Source organism: Lissotriton helveticus, chromosome 3_1 (genome assembly GCF_964261635.1).
Source record: "Lissotriton helveticus chromosome 3_1, aLisHel1.1, whole genome shotgun sequence".
Classification (NCBI taxonomy): domain Eukaryota; kingdom Metazoa; phylum Chordata; class Amphibia; order Caudata; family Salamandridae; genus Lissotriton; species Lissotriton helveticus.
Genome location: NC_136061.1, coordinates 1,097,604,474 through 1,097,620,465, shown reverse-complemented (window position 1 = coordinate 1,097,620,465; position 15,992 = coordinate 1,097,604,474). Strand labels below are relative to the sequence as shown.

General features: G+C 48.5%; 1 protein-coding gene across 8 annotated transcripts in view; it reads right to left on the bottom strand.

Moving 5' to 3' along the window:
- RBMS1 (RNA binding motif single stranded interacting protein 1) overlaps window positions 1–15,992 on the bottom strand; it is a 764,797-nt gene that overhangs the window by 45,411 nt on the left and 703,394 nt on the right. For all 8 annotated transcript variants that reach the window (XM_078681673.1, XM_078681675.1, XM_078681672.1 and 5 more), the window contains exon 11: window positions 6,334–6,444. In XM_078681673.1, coding sequence (XP_078537799.1) covers window positions 6,334–6,444 — 111 coding nt within the window. The remainder of the gene's footprint in view (window positions 1–6,333; window positions 6,445–15,992) is intronic.

Here is a 15,992-nt window from a genome sequence, read left to right as displayed (position 1 = left end):
TCTTGTGAACCCGAGGTATTTTCTGTGGGCTGGATGGATGGGTTGAGGTCCAGTGTTGCTAGGAAGTCTCCTTGTTGTAGCAACGGGAGCACTTGCTGTAGTGTGATCATATGGAAGTGCTCCGACAGTATGTATTGATTCAGGGGTCTGAGGTCCAGTATTGGTCTGAGGGAACCGTCCTTCTTGGGAATAAGGAAGTATAGGGAGTATACTCCTGTCCCCTGCTGGTGGAAAGGGACTGTCTCTATGGCCCTCTTTTCCAGCATGCTTTTCACCTTTTGTTGAAGTAGGGTGATGTGTTCTATGGACATAGGGCGATGTCTGGGTGGTATGTTTGGTGGCGTAGAAGTCAGTTCTAGGCAATAACCAGACTGGATAATTTCGCATACCCACCTGTCTGTGGTGATTGCGTGCCAGACAGGTAGGCACGGTTGCAATCTGCCTCCGACTGGTGTTAAGTGTTCCGGAGGCAGCGTAATGAAGTCACTGTTTTGAGGTGGCGGAGGCTCTGGTGTTATTGCCTCTCCGCCCCCTTCCCTTAGGATTGTTACCTCTGTAACCACCTCTGTTGGTGTTCTTTGTGAAGGAACCTTGTGTGTTACCCTTGTAGGAGGTAGATGTTTGTGAGGCATTTCCTCGTGTATTTGCTCTGTATGAGGAGCGCCGAAATGGATTTTGCTGTTTCTGTGTCCTTTTTCATTTTGTCCAAGATGGTGTCTACCGCAGGACCAAATAAAAAATCTGGGTTAACTGGTTGGTTTAGATTGGTGGACTGCACCTCATTCTTAAAACCTGAAACCCGCAGCCATGCATGTCTGCGGAGGAGGACACTAGTATTAATGGATCTAGCTGCGGTGTCTGCAGCGTCCAGCGCACATTTAATGGAGGCATTGGAGATGAACTTTCCCTCCTGAATGAGATTATTTGCTTGTGCTTTAAACAGCTCGGGCAAATGATGCATAAGGCTCTCGAGCTGATCGTAATGTGCCCTATCGTAACGAGCCAGTAGTGCCTGTGTGTTAGCAATTCTCCAAGAATTGGATGCCTGTGCCGCTACAGTTTTGCCCGATGCCTCTAGGATTTTGGACTCCTTATCAGGGGGAGGTGCTTCCCCTGTAGTCTGAGAGTTGGCTCTTTTTCGTGCGTTAGCAACCACTAGGGAGTCTAATGGCAGCTGGCCCTTGATATAAGTGGGGTCTGTAGGAGCCGGTCTATACTTTTTTTTCTATTCTGGGATTGATTACCCGTGCCTTGGCAGTGTCCTTGAATATGTCAGGTGCATGTTTTAGAACTCCCTTCAGCATTGGAAGTGTTTTGACCCTTTTCTCTGCAGTAGTGAAAGTGTCAAATGTAAATGTAAATGTTTTTGTACTTGTATAGCGCACAGCTACCCGCAGTGGGTTTCCCGGCGCTTGTACGAATACCGCAAGGGAACCCTTCCTGGCTTTCCCTGTGAAGTGTCCACTCCTGGGCAACCCCATGGTGCAGACCAGGCATCCGTCGCGTTGTGGGGGCCGTTGTGGAGACTAAGCAAGCTATTGCCCAGAGTTGCAGTGTGGGACCCATAATAAGAACAGGCACTGAGGCGAGAATATCCGGTCAGGGGAATTAATGAGCCCGAGACCCGCCGAGGCGGGAATAGAACCCTGGTCCCTGGCCAGAGCTCTGCATCGAGGTCTGCCTGCTCTAACCATTGAGCCACATTTCTCCACAGTGGAAGTCCTCTTCTACGGGGTCATTGTGCATGTCCATGTTGTGGAATTGCGCCGCCCTGTCTATGAGTTGGTTAAATACTACTGTGTCATCAGTGGGTGATGGTTTAGTAGGATAAGTGGTCACATCAGGGATAGGATGTGTATCATAAGGGTCTGTTGGCTCCTCCCAAGGTTCCTCTTGATCTGGATCTTGAGGAAAGTCATATAGGGGCTGTGGTTCATACCCTGTGTCTCCCTCATAGTCATCGTGGTTAGAAGGTGAGGTAGGTGCAAGTGGTGTGGAGGGCATAATAGGTTGAAAAGGGAGTGAGGGTCTCGAGGGAGAAGTGCCAAAGTCCTTCTTTTTGAGTGGGATAGGTGAATCAGGTGCAAAGTCCAAAGGTCTCTTTTTCTTATGCAGTATGGTAACTTTACCAGGGTCTGGGTTAATGTAAATTTTTGCTTGGTCCTCGAATGGATCTGGGTGGAATAGTTCTTCCTCTACAGTCCTGGGTTTAGGCTGGGGCCTTTTTGGGTCGACAAAGGCAGGGTTGTGACGACCTTTGGTGTTTTGCTGGGTTTTTTCGGCTCGGGCCCTGATTTCGGCTCGACTCGTGGTTTCGGGTCGACGGGAATTTTCGGGTCGACACGTTGTTTGTGCTCCGTAGGCTTCTTTGGGTGAGTGTCTTTCACCGGATCGACGGTCTTTTTTGGATCGACCAGTGTCTTCGGAGCGGTTACTTTTGGGTCGACAGGTTTGTCCAGCTTCGATACGGCACCGGATGCCGGGTCGAGGGTTTTTGGAACCGCAGGCTTGGTCGGGTCGGCGACCTTCCTTGGTTCGACACTCTTCGGCTGCGCTCCCTTGCTCGGCTCGACCGATTTCCTGGGGTCGACGGCTTTAGGCTGAGCGGCCTTTGCGGGGTCGACAGCCTTTTTCGGCTCGACGGTCTTTGGCTGTACGGTCTTTTTTGGATCGACGCCCTTTGGGTCGGTGACCTTTTTTGGCTCTGGAACCTTCTTTGGGGCAATGTGACTAGGCCCTGGAATGTCTGAAGGTTTTGGTTTCGGAGCTGAGCCTGAAGGCGGGGTTGTCGAAAGTCTTTTATGATCTTGGCTAAGGCCTGTCGGCGATGCCTCGACCGGAGCCTTTGGCGAGGGGTCAATTGGTGTCGGGGGCAGTGTACTCCCGATTTGGCCCGACGGGAGTTCGTCGTCGGAGTCGGAGTAGTCCTCGACCGTGACGATCTCTAGGTCCGAGTCTTGAGCGTCCGGTAGGTCCTGGTCATCATCGAAGATGTTGTCGGGTTCCGGTGCCTATCGCTGCATCTCTTGCCTAGCGGCCCTTCGGATCCGTATGTTTTTTTATTACCGGAACTGGGCGCAGGCCGGGCAGGTTTCTTCCCTATGGTCTGGGGAAAGGCACTTGTTGCATACTGAGTGTTTATCAGTATGGGGGAACTTCGAGTTGCATTGTGGGCACCTTTTGAAGGGGCTTCTTTCCATCGACGGCCGGCTCACGTGGCGTCGAAAAGGCCCACCGGCCCGCGTCGACAACCGGTTCGAGATGGAAGGTTGTATGGAGCAGAGAGGTACCGAACGAGAACGATACCGACGAAGTCGAAGGCCTTTTGGCCTTTAGAAAAGTTTTATTTTGATTCCGAGTTGAAGTATAGGAGTTTGCATCCGAACCCAATGGCGGAAAAAAACAATCTGAGCATGGAAAGGATGCCCATGCGCACTGTAGTCCAGGGGAGGAGTCACCTATCTCGTGATACTTCGAAGACTCTTCCAGGACAACAAAGTGCAATCATCCGGACCCAACACTAGGCGGCGATATATGCACAGATATGAATTCAGCAGCCCACATGCCTCGAACGGTGTGTTCTCCATCTCACAGAGAGCAAAGGGGTCCCTGTCCGCGCATTCTTCGTGTCGCTCAATGCGCATTCCACGTATTTTTTGGTGGAAGTCGGTGGAAATCTGTGGCTCAGAATCCCTTCCTTCTGCTGTAGCAATTATCTTCCCTGGTCTTCGATCATTCTCAATTATCCCCTGTTATCTTTCTTCTTCTTCCTTTTGAAGATTGGAGAGCTTCAGCGATGCTTTCAGACCCAATGGCAGGCAAAAAGAATCTAAAGATGGTGACCACGCATGGAGACTACAGAGGAGGGCATCTGAAGTCAGGAGAGGCTGAACTAAACATCAAATTGGTGACAAATGTTGACGCCCAACAACACCACCACCACCAAAAAAAAGAGGGAGAGAGAAAAGAGACTACTACGCAAGAGGAGAGTTTTGGACACAACCACTAGATGGCAGCATAATTCACAGCATGTGAATCCAGAAAGGATTCATGCTGCAAAACCCTAATTGCACCTCAATGGGTGTCTTGAATTTGAAGGGAAAAAGGTATGGACTCGTTTAGACAGACAACCTTCTTTCATAGGGACCAATGGCTTGAATGAATGAATGAATGAAAGGAGTCTTATTGTGCGCAAACTTTGCCCAGTGGGCGTCAAGGCGCCTATATCAAAATAACAGCTCGTCACTACATGCAGCTTTCTATCATAGGTATGCCCTCCTAAAGAACCAAGTTTTAAGTTCCTTTTTGAACAGATCAATTGAGGGAAGCGTTTTTATCTCAATTGGGATGGAATTCCAAAGCTGCGGAGCAACAACTGAGAAAGCCCTGGCTCCCCATCTCATCAACCTAAAACGGGGCACAACCAGTTGGAAAAGTCCGGCAGACCGAAGACATCTTATTGGAGCGTGGCGGGTAAGTAAAGAACCGATCGCATTCATTGGTCCCTCCGCCATTGCTCTATACGCCAAGCAGAGAATTTTAAAAGAAATTCTGTGCTGCACAGGAAGCCAGTGGAGGTCTTTCCTGGCCTTAGTGGCAGATGATGGCTTAGGCAGAGCCAAAACAAAGCGTGCAGCAGCATTCTGAACAATTTGCAGCCGATGGATGAGGCTCTTGTTGGACTCCATGTAGAGAGAGTTACAGAGAGCTTGGGATTTGGAGTGACCATTGATGTTGCAAAACACTGTGGATGTTGCGGTTTTCTTACCTTTTCAACTTCTCAAACATGGTCCTACTCAAATGGCATGACTGACCGGTGGGATATCTCCCCTCGTCTGAAATACATGGCTACACCCGTCTCCTGTGTAGTAAGGTAGTGTTATTCAGTCTGCAGGACATGTCCACAAGGTCTAGAGACCATCTGATGCCTTTCTTTTCAAATTGCTCCTTCTTTGATTAGGCTTGAGAATCTCTTTAGGTGCGTTTCTTGAATGTGTCGCAAGACCTCTACAATATCTGACCACTGATATTGGTCATACTGATTAAGCAAACCCTGCGAGTTAAGTAGTCACAGATGTACCAGCAGCTGCTCTCTTCCATGCTGCATCTAAGCACTTGGTCTTCTTACCACCCCAAGTAGCTTATAAAAGGGAACGCTTCTCCGTTGTATGGTAAACATTGAGATCTGGGTCCTGCGGATGCGCATTAAAAGTACGTTTGTACTCTGGTGTAATTACTCTTGATTTAATGGGCCTTTGAAGTTCTCTTTAGTGGATCTGGTCTTTAGCACGTGTTTGTCTTCTCTAAGCAGTTTGAATATAACTCCTCTTGCTCAGTTTGCTTGGTTACTCCATGTTGAAAGGCAACTCTATGGATAACAGCTTAGCAAGAGGAGACTTTCTGTGTTAAAGATTTGCACCATCCATACACAACCTCCATATGATGATCTTCTGCTGTAAATCTGCCTCTGAAGTGTAGTGATAATGTGGAGGTCTTGGTGCAGGTACCTTCTTGGTCGCTTTTTTTTGGAGCATTCATTTTGCTTGAATCTTCAATTTGAGGTTGAATTTCTGATTTTGTGCATTTCAGCTAATTTGGCCAAATAGGTTAAAGACACATTACCCTATTTCGGCATGAAGGAATGCTAATCTCTAAAGATTCCTTAACACAAGTAATTTAATACTTAGGTTCGTAAACATTTGTCCGTGTGCACACACACACAAGGTACCTTAGTCCACCCACTGAAAAAACATATCTCCCCAAACTGTCTCATACTCCTCCATTAAGGCTTCATGATTCAATCAACATTAAGGAGATCACAATCTGACTTGCGTATGAGTACATCATTGCTTAATATGCTGGATCACAAGATCTGAATTGACTGTGGTTTCAAGGTAAACTCAGTAAACTAAAATACTCACAAAGAGCCACATTCCACAAGTTAATCTCTAGAGCATATTGCTCACAACTTTGTCAAATAAGTCTTGTAATTAGATATAAAATAACAAGGTTGATAGCATAAAATGGAACTGCATGAACTTCAGCAGTCGGACTTTGCCAATTAAGACTGAATTATGAATTACACATTTTTCAAAGCCAGTGCAAGGTTTTCCTCACATCTTGAACTAAGTTCTGCATTTCCTGACATTAACCTGATCTGGAAAGCTAATATCTGACAAAATCACTCATGTAATGGAGCCTATTCACCAACCCCTTTGTCCATCAACTGTTTAGGCAAATCTGAGCAGATATATGATTGTTCAAGTAAGAGAACTATTCTGTGCACTTTTACAAGCACTTATGTATGTCTTTAGATAGTTAGAGTAGACTTACTGTTCCGGTACTGCCTAGTGAAAGGTGACTCATCTGCTGCGCCAGAGGGCTCATCATGGAGGCCGGCTGTAGCGACATGGTGTGATCCATGGAGGGAGTTAATACCGCCCCCTACAAACAAGAAGAAGATTACTCGATCCAAACCGCATTGAGGCCCATTGAAAGTCACATGCATGAAAAACATTCTATATGATAAATCGATGAAACATGTAGTCTCACCAATATGTTACTCTACATGCTTTCTGGAACTACAAACACTGTAGTGCTGAACCTATGGGGTTTGCAAACATACGGCTTGGGGAAGGAGTCACCTTATCCAAATATTGTGACATAAAATAGCATTATTTAGCTGGTACTAGTAGTGTGAATTTTCATGGTGCACAGAGAAATGAGAAAGGTCAAATCGCAATGTATTTACAACTACAAAAAACACTTAGCAAACATGCCGGTATAGGTGAGAGGCCTAAAAGACAAAGGCAATAGCAATGTATTTACAACTACAAAAAACACTTAGCAAACATGCAGGTATAGGTGAGAGGCCTAAAAGACAAAGGTAAATCAAATTGTTTGATTGGCATATGTACTGAAACAGCTTTACATTTTAATATTAAAAAGACTTGATTGACAAGATTACATTAAAATGAGGCATTGTTACAGAAATGGGATGTGAATAGTGATGCTAGGTTTGACTTCAGAATTGACGTTTGAATCTATCAAAGGCGGCTTTGCTTTGCTGCACGTGAATGGCATGTAATGCAATTTAATATTGCACTGACACACTTTACGAATACATCAGTTCCCAGTGCTTAGATGGCCTACATTCGCTTGACCCACACAATTAAACATGTTACATGAAGCTTCTCATGCTTGTTATCTCGAAACGTGGTGTGTCTGCACACACCATTGAGTCCGAGTGGTGGGAATTGAAGCACCACCAAAAACCACAAAAAGCTCCAGCCCACCTACCCAGTAGAGGTATCTCCTTATAATGTGAAGCAGAAGTGCCTATGCTCTTCGCATTTAAGATAGCTCAGTGGACTAATGCATTCATAATAGCGATCGATGTGTAACCTGAAGGCTATGGTTTGAAATTCCAAAGGTTCCAAGCAATCTTTCATCCTTCTGAGAATTATAAAATGGGTACAACTGAGTTGGATAACATATAACCTGTTATAAGTGCCTAAAGACCAGACAAATGATAGTGAGTGCTATACAAGTGAAGTAACCATCATTATAAGGAAGCTTACTATGAATTGTACTTAAACAGGGGGGCGTGGCTTGGAAGCTGAGGCGATGGCAGCGTGAGCCCCGAGCTCCGCTGGAAAACTCCGTAAACATCCTGAAAAACGAATAACCTGCACCCCCCTTTCCCCACCGGAGGGTAGCAGAATGAAAAAGGGACCACGTTGGGGCCGTAAATCGCTCCTGAACCCGAGGTCTCGAGACACCCAGGAAGAAATTGGATACGGAGATAGAGGCTGGAAGGACGGGGCAAAATGGCGGCGTAGAGACAAAGAGGACGGCCGGATCAGGCACGAAGGAGCCGTGCAGGCATAGCCAGCGGACGAGGCGGAACACGACTGGAGGCGGTGGGGCTCATGCTGGGCGGAGGTCCGGATCGCCGGAGGCTGCATAACCAGGTTGCGAAATACGCGGACCAGGGGACTTATTGACTGATTTCATTGCGGCGAGGTGAGAGCAGCAGGAGGAGCACGGGATGAGGAGGCGCTGGCGCTTCTCGAGCGCAGTCTACGCAGGGAGCAGCACGGAAACAATTGAGGCTGGCGGGGGACTGGCGGACAAGCGGGCGGCACCCGACCACGCTCTGGTGAGTTGGCTGAGGCGGAGATCAGAGCTGCAGGCCGCGGATGTGTAGCTCCATGAACGCTGAGGCCTATGAGCTGGGGCGCGGGTGGTAACAGGCGCGGTAGTGCTGGCTGACCCCTGGTGGGCAGCAGTGGGGTACGAAAGGCACCGGCGTGCAGTGTTGGGGACCTCTGGATTGGAGGACCTGGCAAAAGGACATCTGTGGGAGAGCTCAAGGGGAGGGGCGCTAACCTCCCTGCATTGAGGGACGGCAACAGCACCTCCAGATAGAGACCGGCAGCAGGGCCAATGGGACCACCAGGGTGTGCCACACCACGGATGTACACGAACCATGGCTGAGGATTGCAACGGAGGCGGTGTACGAGCTGCCCTGGAAAGGAACTATATATGCCACGTAAGCCGAGAGGGAATTAAAAGACAGCGGAACGGCCCCACTATATTTACTAGAAAGGACTGAGGAGTACGAGCACAACCTGCCACCGGACTGAGCAACATTAGCTGACCCCCTGTTGAACAGAGCACCAATGGAGATGTGAGCCAGGGGCGGTCATGGCGTGGTGGTGTCTGGCGAACTGGGCTGAATTGCATTGGTGACTGAAAAAGTGGATCAGGCTAGTGGAACAGATAATCAAGGAGAACCGGCGGAGGGGCGATTTCTGATTCCTGGCACGAGCAGCACGGGAGTATAAGCCACACTGGTGGCAGCAGATAACCCTCATCATGGGTAAACCGAGAGCGAAGAAAGAAGAGATGCAGCAGCAGTCAGACACAGAACCCCAGTCCCAAGCCGAACGGGGGCAGGGAACGCCACAAGACTCTGGCATACAGCAACAATTTGATAAAATGTTGGCAGCCATAGCGAACTCACATGCGGCCCTCCAGCAAGACATAGCGCAGGTGGCGACGGGTCTTGGCCTCCTGCGTGCGGACCGCGCCAAATTAGCGGACAGAGTTAAGACTGTGGAGAGCGCGCTGCAGGAGGTGGCACCGGCACAGACCCCGCTGACAGCGACCATGGCAATTGTGTTAGAGCGTATTGGAGCGCTGGAAAAGCGAGCGGAGGATGCCGAAAGTAGGAACAGAAGGAATAACATCCGCGTAGTGGGACTGCCTGAAAAGGCGGAGGGGACGGATATGGTGCGCTATCTGGAGGAATGGCTGAAAACGATGGTAGCACCTGAGGGATTGTCGCCCTACTACACCCTAGAACGTGCGCACAGAGTCCCAGCGAAACCACCAGAACAGGGACGTCCTCCTCGACCGGTGATAGCACGTTTGCTACACTTCAGGGATAGAGACTTGCTGCTCCAGAGGGCCCGTACTGATGGCCCCTTCCATGTCGGAAATAGTAAGGTCACACTATTTCCGGATTACACCTTCGAGATTCAGCGCCGTCGTGCGTCATTCCAGTCAGTCAAAAAGGAACTCAGAGCAGAAGGATTACAGTACTCTCTGTTGTTTCCAGCTAAACTGAGGATAGCGCTGGATGGGAGGACACACTTCCATGAAACACCTGAGGAGGCGTGGGAATGGTTGGAGTCTTACAGGGCTGGTAAGGATGCACCAGAACACCAAACACGTGAACCCACAGAGGGACAGCAGCTCCGCAAACTGCAGAGGATACGACACCGACGGCGGGGATTGCAAAAACCATCAGTATCGCAAACTGAGGTGGAGCGCCAGAGAGTCCTGAAGGCAGTAACGGATATATCCAGTGAGCTGCTGGGGCAGTCGCAGAAGGGCACGGACACTGAGAAGGAAGTTGAACACTCGGACATCGACACGTCAGGAGACAAAAGTATACATTTGCCATTGGTCACTCCAGGAATGGCGGATGAGCTGCTGGATGAGTAACATTGTACACTGAGTGAGTACAGCTTGAATGGTGGACGAATAGTGTTACGGACACATTATTGGGGCACTTGGACCTCAAATAGAGATGGCCCTCGGGCCTTAGGCCACACTGACGAGCTCGAACAATGGTTGAAAGCTTAAAGGGGCCAGAATACTTGTCCGGAGGGGTGTTGGGGGGGGGGCGCAATGGGAATGTTATGGTTATAAAGGGGTTTGGCAGCGGTATTGGATTCGAAGAGCGCAAGGTAGCCGGGTGGCACCAAGCTCCCCCCGTTGCCCATAAGGCTTGCCCACAGTGACTACTGGCTAAGTGACGACTTAGTTGTCACAAAGGTTTGGATGGGGGCTAGCAATGTTGTACTAGGTCCTGTTCTTGGGAGGGTGGGGGGTCAGGGGAGTTGGGGGAAGGGCGGGGAAAGGGGAAACACCGGTGTGTCTGCTACGATGTGTGAAGCAATAGGGGCAGGATTGTACAGCAATGGGGACAACACCTGCCTTACGATACATCACCTGGAATGTGAGGGGGCTTCATAGAATGACGAGACGGCACAAAATACATGCATACTTGGTTAGAAAGGGAATACATATAGCACTACTCCAAGAAACGCACCTCACAAAGGCGGAGGGATTAGCATTACAACGGAGGTGGAGAGGGCAGGTATTCAGCACGGCATATTCTGCGTTTGCTAGATGGGCGTTAATATGGGTACGAGCAGGGGTGCCGTTCCAAGTCACGAAGCAAACCATTGACCCGGAGGGCAGGTTTGTAGCAGTGGAAGGGAGACTAAGAGGGAAGGAGGTGGCGCTGTGCAGTAAAGGTAGACTGAACTGGCAGACTAGATGGGGTTTAATAGACGTATAGCGCACACAGCACCCACAAGCAAGAGAGTACTCACATTTTTCAGCAATGCACAACTTACACGTTAGATTGGATGTAGTCCTATGTTCTTCACAGATGGCGCCCTCCATAGCGCACACAAAGTACCTCACACGAACGTTGTCAGACCATAATCCACTACTATTCAACATGCGTTGGGTGATAGAGCAATCTGACATCCCCACACGGAGGCTCGGGCCTGAGACATTGGACGACCTGGTTTTCCACAGAATAATAGGCGAGGGTATAACACACTACTTTATTGAAAATGCGAACACAGCAACCACGAGGGCGATAGAATGGGATGGGATTAAGGTAGTGATACGGGGGATTTGCATTAGCAAGCATGTGGGAGTGCGGAAGGTTCTGTTACAGGATGTGGATAGGGCTGAGAGCAAGCTGAAGGCAGCTGAGTTAGCACGGCCTGGCCACTCCGAGGTGCAGGAGGAGGTAGTAGCGGCCAAAGAAGCTGTGGCGGGGGAGGTGGAAAGATTGAGGAACTATGATTACAAGTCCTATCTTATGAGAGCACATGCTGAGGGGGACAAAGCAGAGACGCTGTTGGCCTGACGAGCCAACCCGATAACACGGGGTTCACCGATTTTGGCATTAACAGACCAAAGGGGTGACACAGTCTTCTTGCAACGAGAAATTTTACATAGGTTCCTAGATTACTATGAGGCGTTATACGAAAGCTCACTGGTAGCTGGGGATTCGGAAATAGAAGCCTTCTTAGACAGTGTGCCCCTCCCGCAGGTGGAAGAGGAGCAAGCGAAATGTTTGGGTAAGGAGGTCACTTTAGAAGAAGTTAGATGCACCATTAAACATATGGCCCGTAATAAGACATCGGGTGCGGATGGGTTACCGATAGAATTTTATCTACAATATATTGATCTATTGGCTCCACGAAGGCTTGAGGTCTATAAGGAAGCAAAGAAACTGGGTTACCTCCCCAGTTCCATGAGAGAAGCACTTGTTATCCCGCTGTTGAAACCCGGGAGGGACCGCACAGATATAGCGGCCTACAAACCACTGTCAATGTTGACCACAGACTACAAGGTTTTGAGCAGGATTTTGGCGACCCGCCTGCTGCAACACATGACAGAATTGATTCACGAAGACCAAGTGGGGTTTATACCTGGTAGGAATACAGCCAACAATATACGGAAACTGGTAAGGATTATGGGAGAAGAACGCCCAGAAATCCCGAACCCGATGGTGCTGTCTGTGGATATAGAAAATGCCTTTGATAGCATTGAATGGAGGTACTTACATGCGACATTGGGGCGTTTTGGGGTAGGTGAAGACTTTGTGGGCTGTATAATGTGGCGGTAGCCAGGGTAAAAATAGGAGGGCTGATATCTCCCCAATATGGAGTAGCTCGTGGCACAAGACAGGGCTGTTCGTTCTCCCCATTACTGTTTGCACTAGCGATAGAACCCCTGGCAGTGAGAGCGCGACTGGGGCAGCAATGCGAGGGCCTAGATTTCAGGGGGGACCAGCAATATATCTCGCTATACGCGGATGATCTGCTGATGTTTCTAGGAGATGCAGATGAGGCGTTGGATGGAGCAGTGGCACTGTTGACAGAGTTTGGAGAGGTTTCAGGACTCCGAGTAAATTGGGCCAAGACTTGCCTGTTCCCAATAAAGTGAGATGGGCACCCCTCGGAGAGAATGAGAGAGGTGCGTTGGGAACCAACATGCTTGGTATATCTTGGAGTACACATATATCATAGAACAGCTGATATGCTAGAAGGAAATATTGGACGTTGTATGAGAGCTTTAAAGGGCAATATGACCTTCTGGTCCACACTCCCGCTGTCTGTGATGGGCCGCATAGCGTTACTAAAAATGGTAGCTCTCCCAAGACTGCTTTATTACTTTCGGACCCTGCCTGTTTGGATACCAAACACGGTCTTTAAATCTTTGCGATCCTTGGTGATAGGTTTCATATGGAGTACAGGTAGAAGACGTGTTGCCCAGGCAACTCTAGTGCGACCGAAAGTGGAAGGGGGCCTAGCGGTCCCAGATTTTGAGTTCTACTATCTGGCGGCACAATTCCAGGTACTAACACAGGAGATTGCAAGGGAGTTTAGGGGTCCTGAAGTTTTGAGAGGCAAAGCGATACCACGACACATTTTGTCCTTTATAATTTTACAACAGAAGCTAGACCTTGCCGGCCTTACCTTGGAGGAGAAAACACTGCGAATGTGCTGGAATCTTAGCCAACGTAGGGTTGGAGTGCTTCACCCGTATGCTCCAGAGATCCCGCTGGGGATGCTCATGGCATTACCTTATAGGAGTGACTGGACACCTTTGATGGACTGGGATCTAGCGGGGGTGCAGGTCATCGGGGATCTATATGAAGACGGGGAACTGCTGCCTTATGGGGCCTTGCAGGAACGATATGATCTTCCTAGGGGAGGTTTCTTGTTGCATGCGGCGTTAGCACATGCAATACGGCTGCAGTGGCGAGAGGGACTAAAAGAACCCCAAACGACTATGGCATGCCAATGTGTGGTAATGGCAGCTGGAACATTTAAAGCGGTCACGTGCTTGTACTCCAGAATGTGAAATGAAGGTTTAGCGCCCCTAAATGATCTGAGATTAAAGTGGGAAACGGGTGTGGGGAAACCTATACCAGAAGCCTCGTGGGAGCAAATAGTACGCAGGGCTTAGAAGGGCACGAGGAACGCGTGATTCCAATTGGTGCATTTCTTTATATTGCACAAAGCGTACCCGACACCTGGGAAGGTTAAGAAGTACTTCAAAGTGGAGGAGGCAGCATGCCCTAGATGCAGGAGTGAGGGGGTGGAGCTGGAACACATGCTGTGGGAGTGCCCAAACTTAGGAGATTACTGGAAGGAAGTAGGGAGTATACTGAATGAGGTTACAGAGAGGAGTTGAACGTTCGACATGGCAACTTGCATACTACACTGGTTCCCACATACCTCCAAAACAAAGCTGACTAGTAAATTTGTGGACCTGGGGCTATTGTTTGCAAAAAGAGAAATAACGAGGCGCTGGAAAGCAAAGGAAGGCCCTAATAGCGGGAGATGGAAGGCTGAGCTGCAAAAATGGGCCAGCAGTGAGAGTGCACTCAGATTTCAACAGGCGAGACGGCTGAAAAATGAGAAGGCACTAGAAACAGCAAGCGCCTGGGAAACGATGGTGCAAGCACTAGTTAATATCAATCAGGAAGGGGAATAGGAGCAGACCACTAGGCAATGCAAAACCCCTTACAAGAACACACTAGGAATGGCTACATTGCAGTATGGATGCAACATACGATTTGAACTGGATGATTAATGTGCGACACACCGGGGGGAGAGATAAGGGAGGACATGGGGAGGAAATTAAGAGTAGTATAAGTAGGATGTTACAAGTATACTGTCAACTGATGCTATATGATAATGAGGAAATATAAGGTCCGGAGGATATAGGTCTGTAAGGCGGGCAGAGGTTGCTGAGGGCGGATGTAATGGTATTTTGTAACTGCTTAACCGCATGCGTGCGGCCGTTTTTCCCGCTGTGTGCGGCATTTTCATAAATACCATGTTACATGACAAGCTCAGCTTGTCATCAGCACACGGTAGGTAACGCTGATGACGAGCTGAGCTCGTCAAAAGCATGGAAGGGGTTAAGAAATTAATAAAAATTGTTTAAAAAAAATTAATTGTACTTATACACTTTAAAAGAGTTGTTATTAAGGTTTCAAAATGTGGGTATTGTTGCAAAGGAACCTTTTTTTTTTTTTTTTAAACTTAGTTATGAAAACAAAGGCTCCCAGTGTGCGAGGTGTGCACAGAGTATGCAGAAATGGACGGTCTAAGGCAATGCAACACCAATCATACTTTGAGCCAGAAGACGTCGCTGATGGATGCTTTCTTTTGTACTCCTTCAGCTGCTCCAGAGACCGAACTGCCAGATTGTCCTCGGGCTGCTGAAGATCACAAAGCTATATGAAGTAGGAGTAAAAGCTGTGAGTGGACAGTTGGTATGTGTTTTCCTTCCTTAACCCGGAGTCCATAGAGCACGGTGGGCTAGCATGCTCTCCCCCTTTACTGACAGAGGGAAACATGATAGCGCCCACTAGATGCGGGACACTTCGTGAAGTTTGATTCCCCCCAACAGAGGGGTGGATATATTACTTTACGACAGTGGAGATTGCATGGACATAGAATAAAGTACTTGGAGACCTCTCTTCTGCTGGTGGAAGTAGGCAAATGTGGATCTACCTTGATCTCAGCAGTCGGAGGAGCCTGAGCAAAGGCAAATGGGACAACATAGGCATGTGCTCCGAGGAGGGAGTGGGGATCAACACAATCTGCAATTTGGTGGTGCACTTGCCTGCCAAGGGAACCAATGCAGGAGTCACTTAATTTCAAATGGTGGGGTAAGACTATAAAAAGATAAACAGGATTTGCTCATCCCCCAATAATTTCAACAGAGATTTGAAGTGGTTGAAGAGGTTGAAGATGCTGGTAAAGCCACTGTTGAACTGCATGAGGGTCAGAATGAAACAATGACACCATCTGTAGGTATCATAGTACAGCTTGGAAAAGTGGAGCGGGCCGTCACTGCGATATACTCATGCATGGTTAAAGAGGCGATTAAGATGACCAGCATTGAAACTTTGATGGCTACTATGGACACCAGCCTTGGGAAACTCAAGATGTGAATTAAAGTGTCTGATAAAGGTGCTGCAAAAGTTGAGGTGGAGTGATGTATCAATTAAAGGACAGTGTGACACACCGGATAATGAAAGGAGGGAAGCCAATTTGAAAGGTCTGGGGTTCCCACTCACCTCTAGAGAAGGATATTGCAGTAGCAGTCAGAGATTTTTTATTGCTAATTTTACTGGATTGGACTGTGGTGGTGAAGAATGTGGAGAGGCTCCAGATACAGAAGGTCACTGCTGACTCGAATGTTAAATGAAATGACCAATCAAGCGGCACCTTGTAATATGAAGTGCTACACGCAAATCCAGGGCTTACGCTGGGAAGCTGGAACAAGTCTTACGTGGTCAGACCAACTGCACTGCTGCCCAAAGCAGCCTGGGCCATGACTATACAGCATTATTACAAAAAACAGTGGAC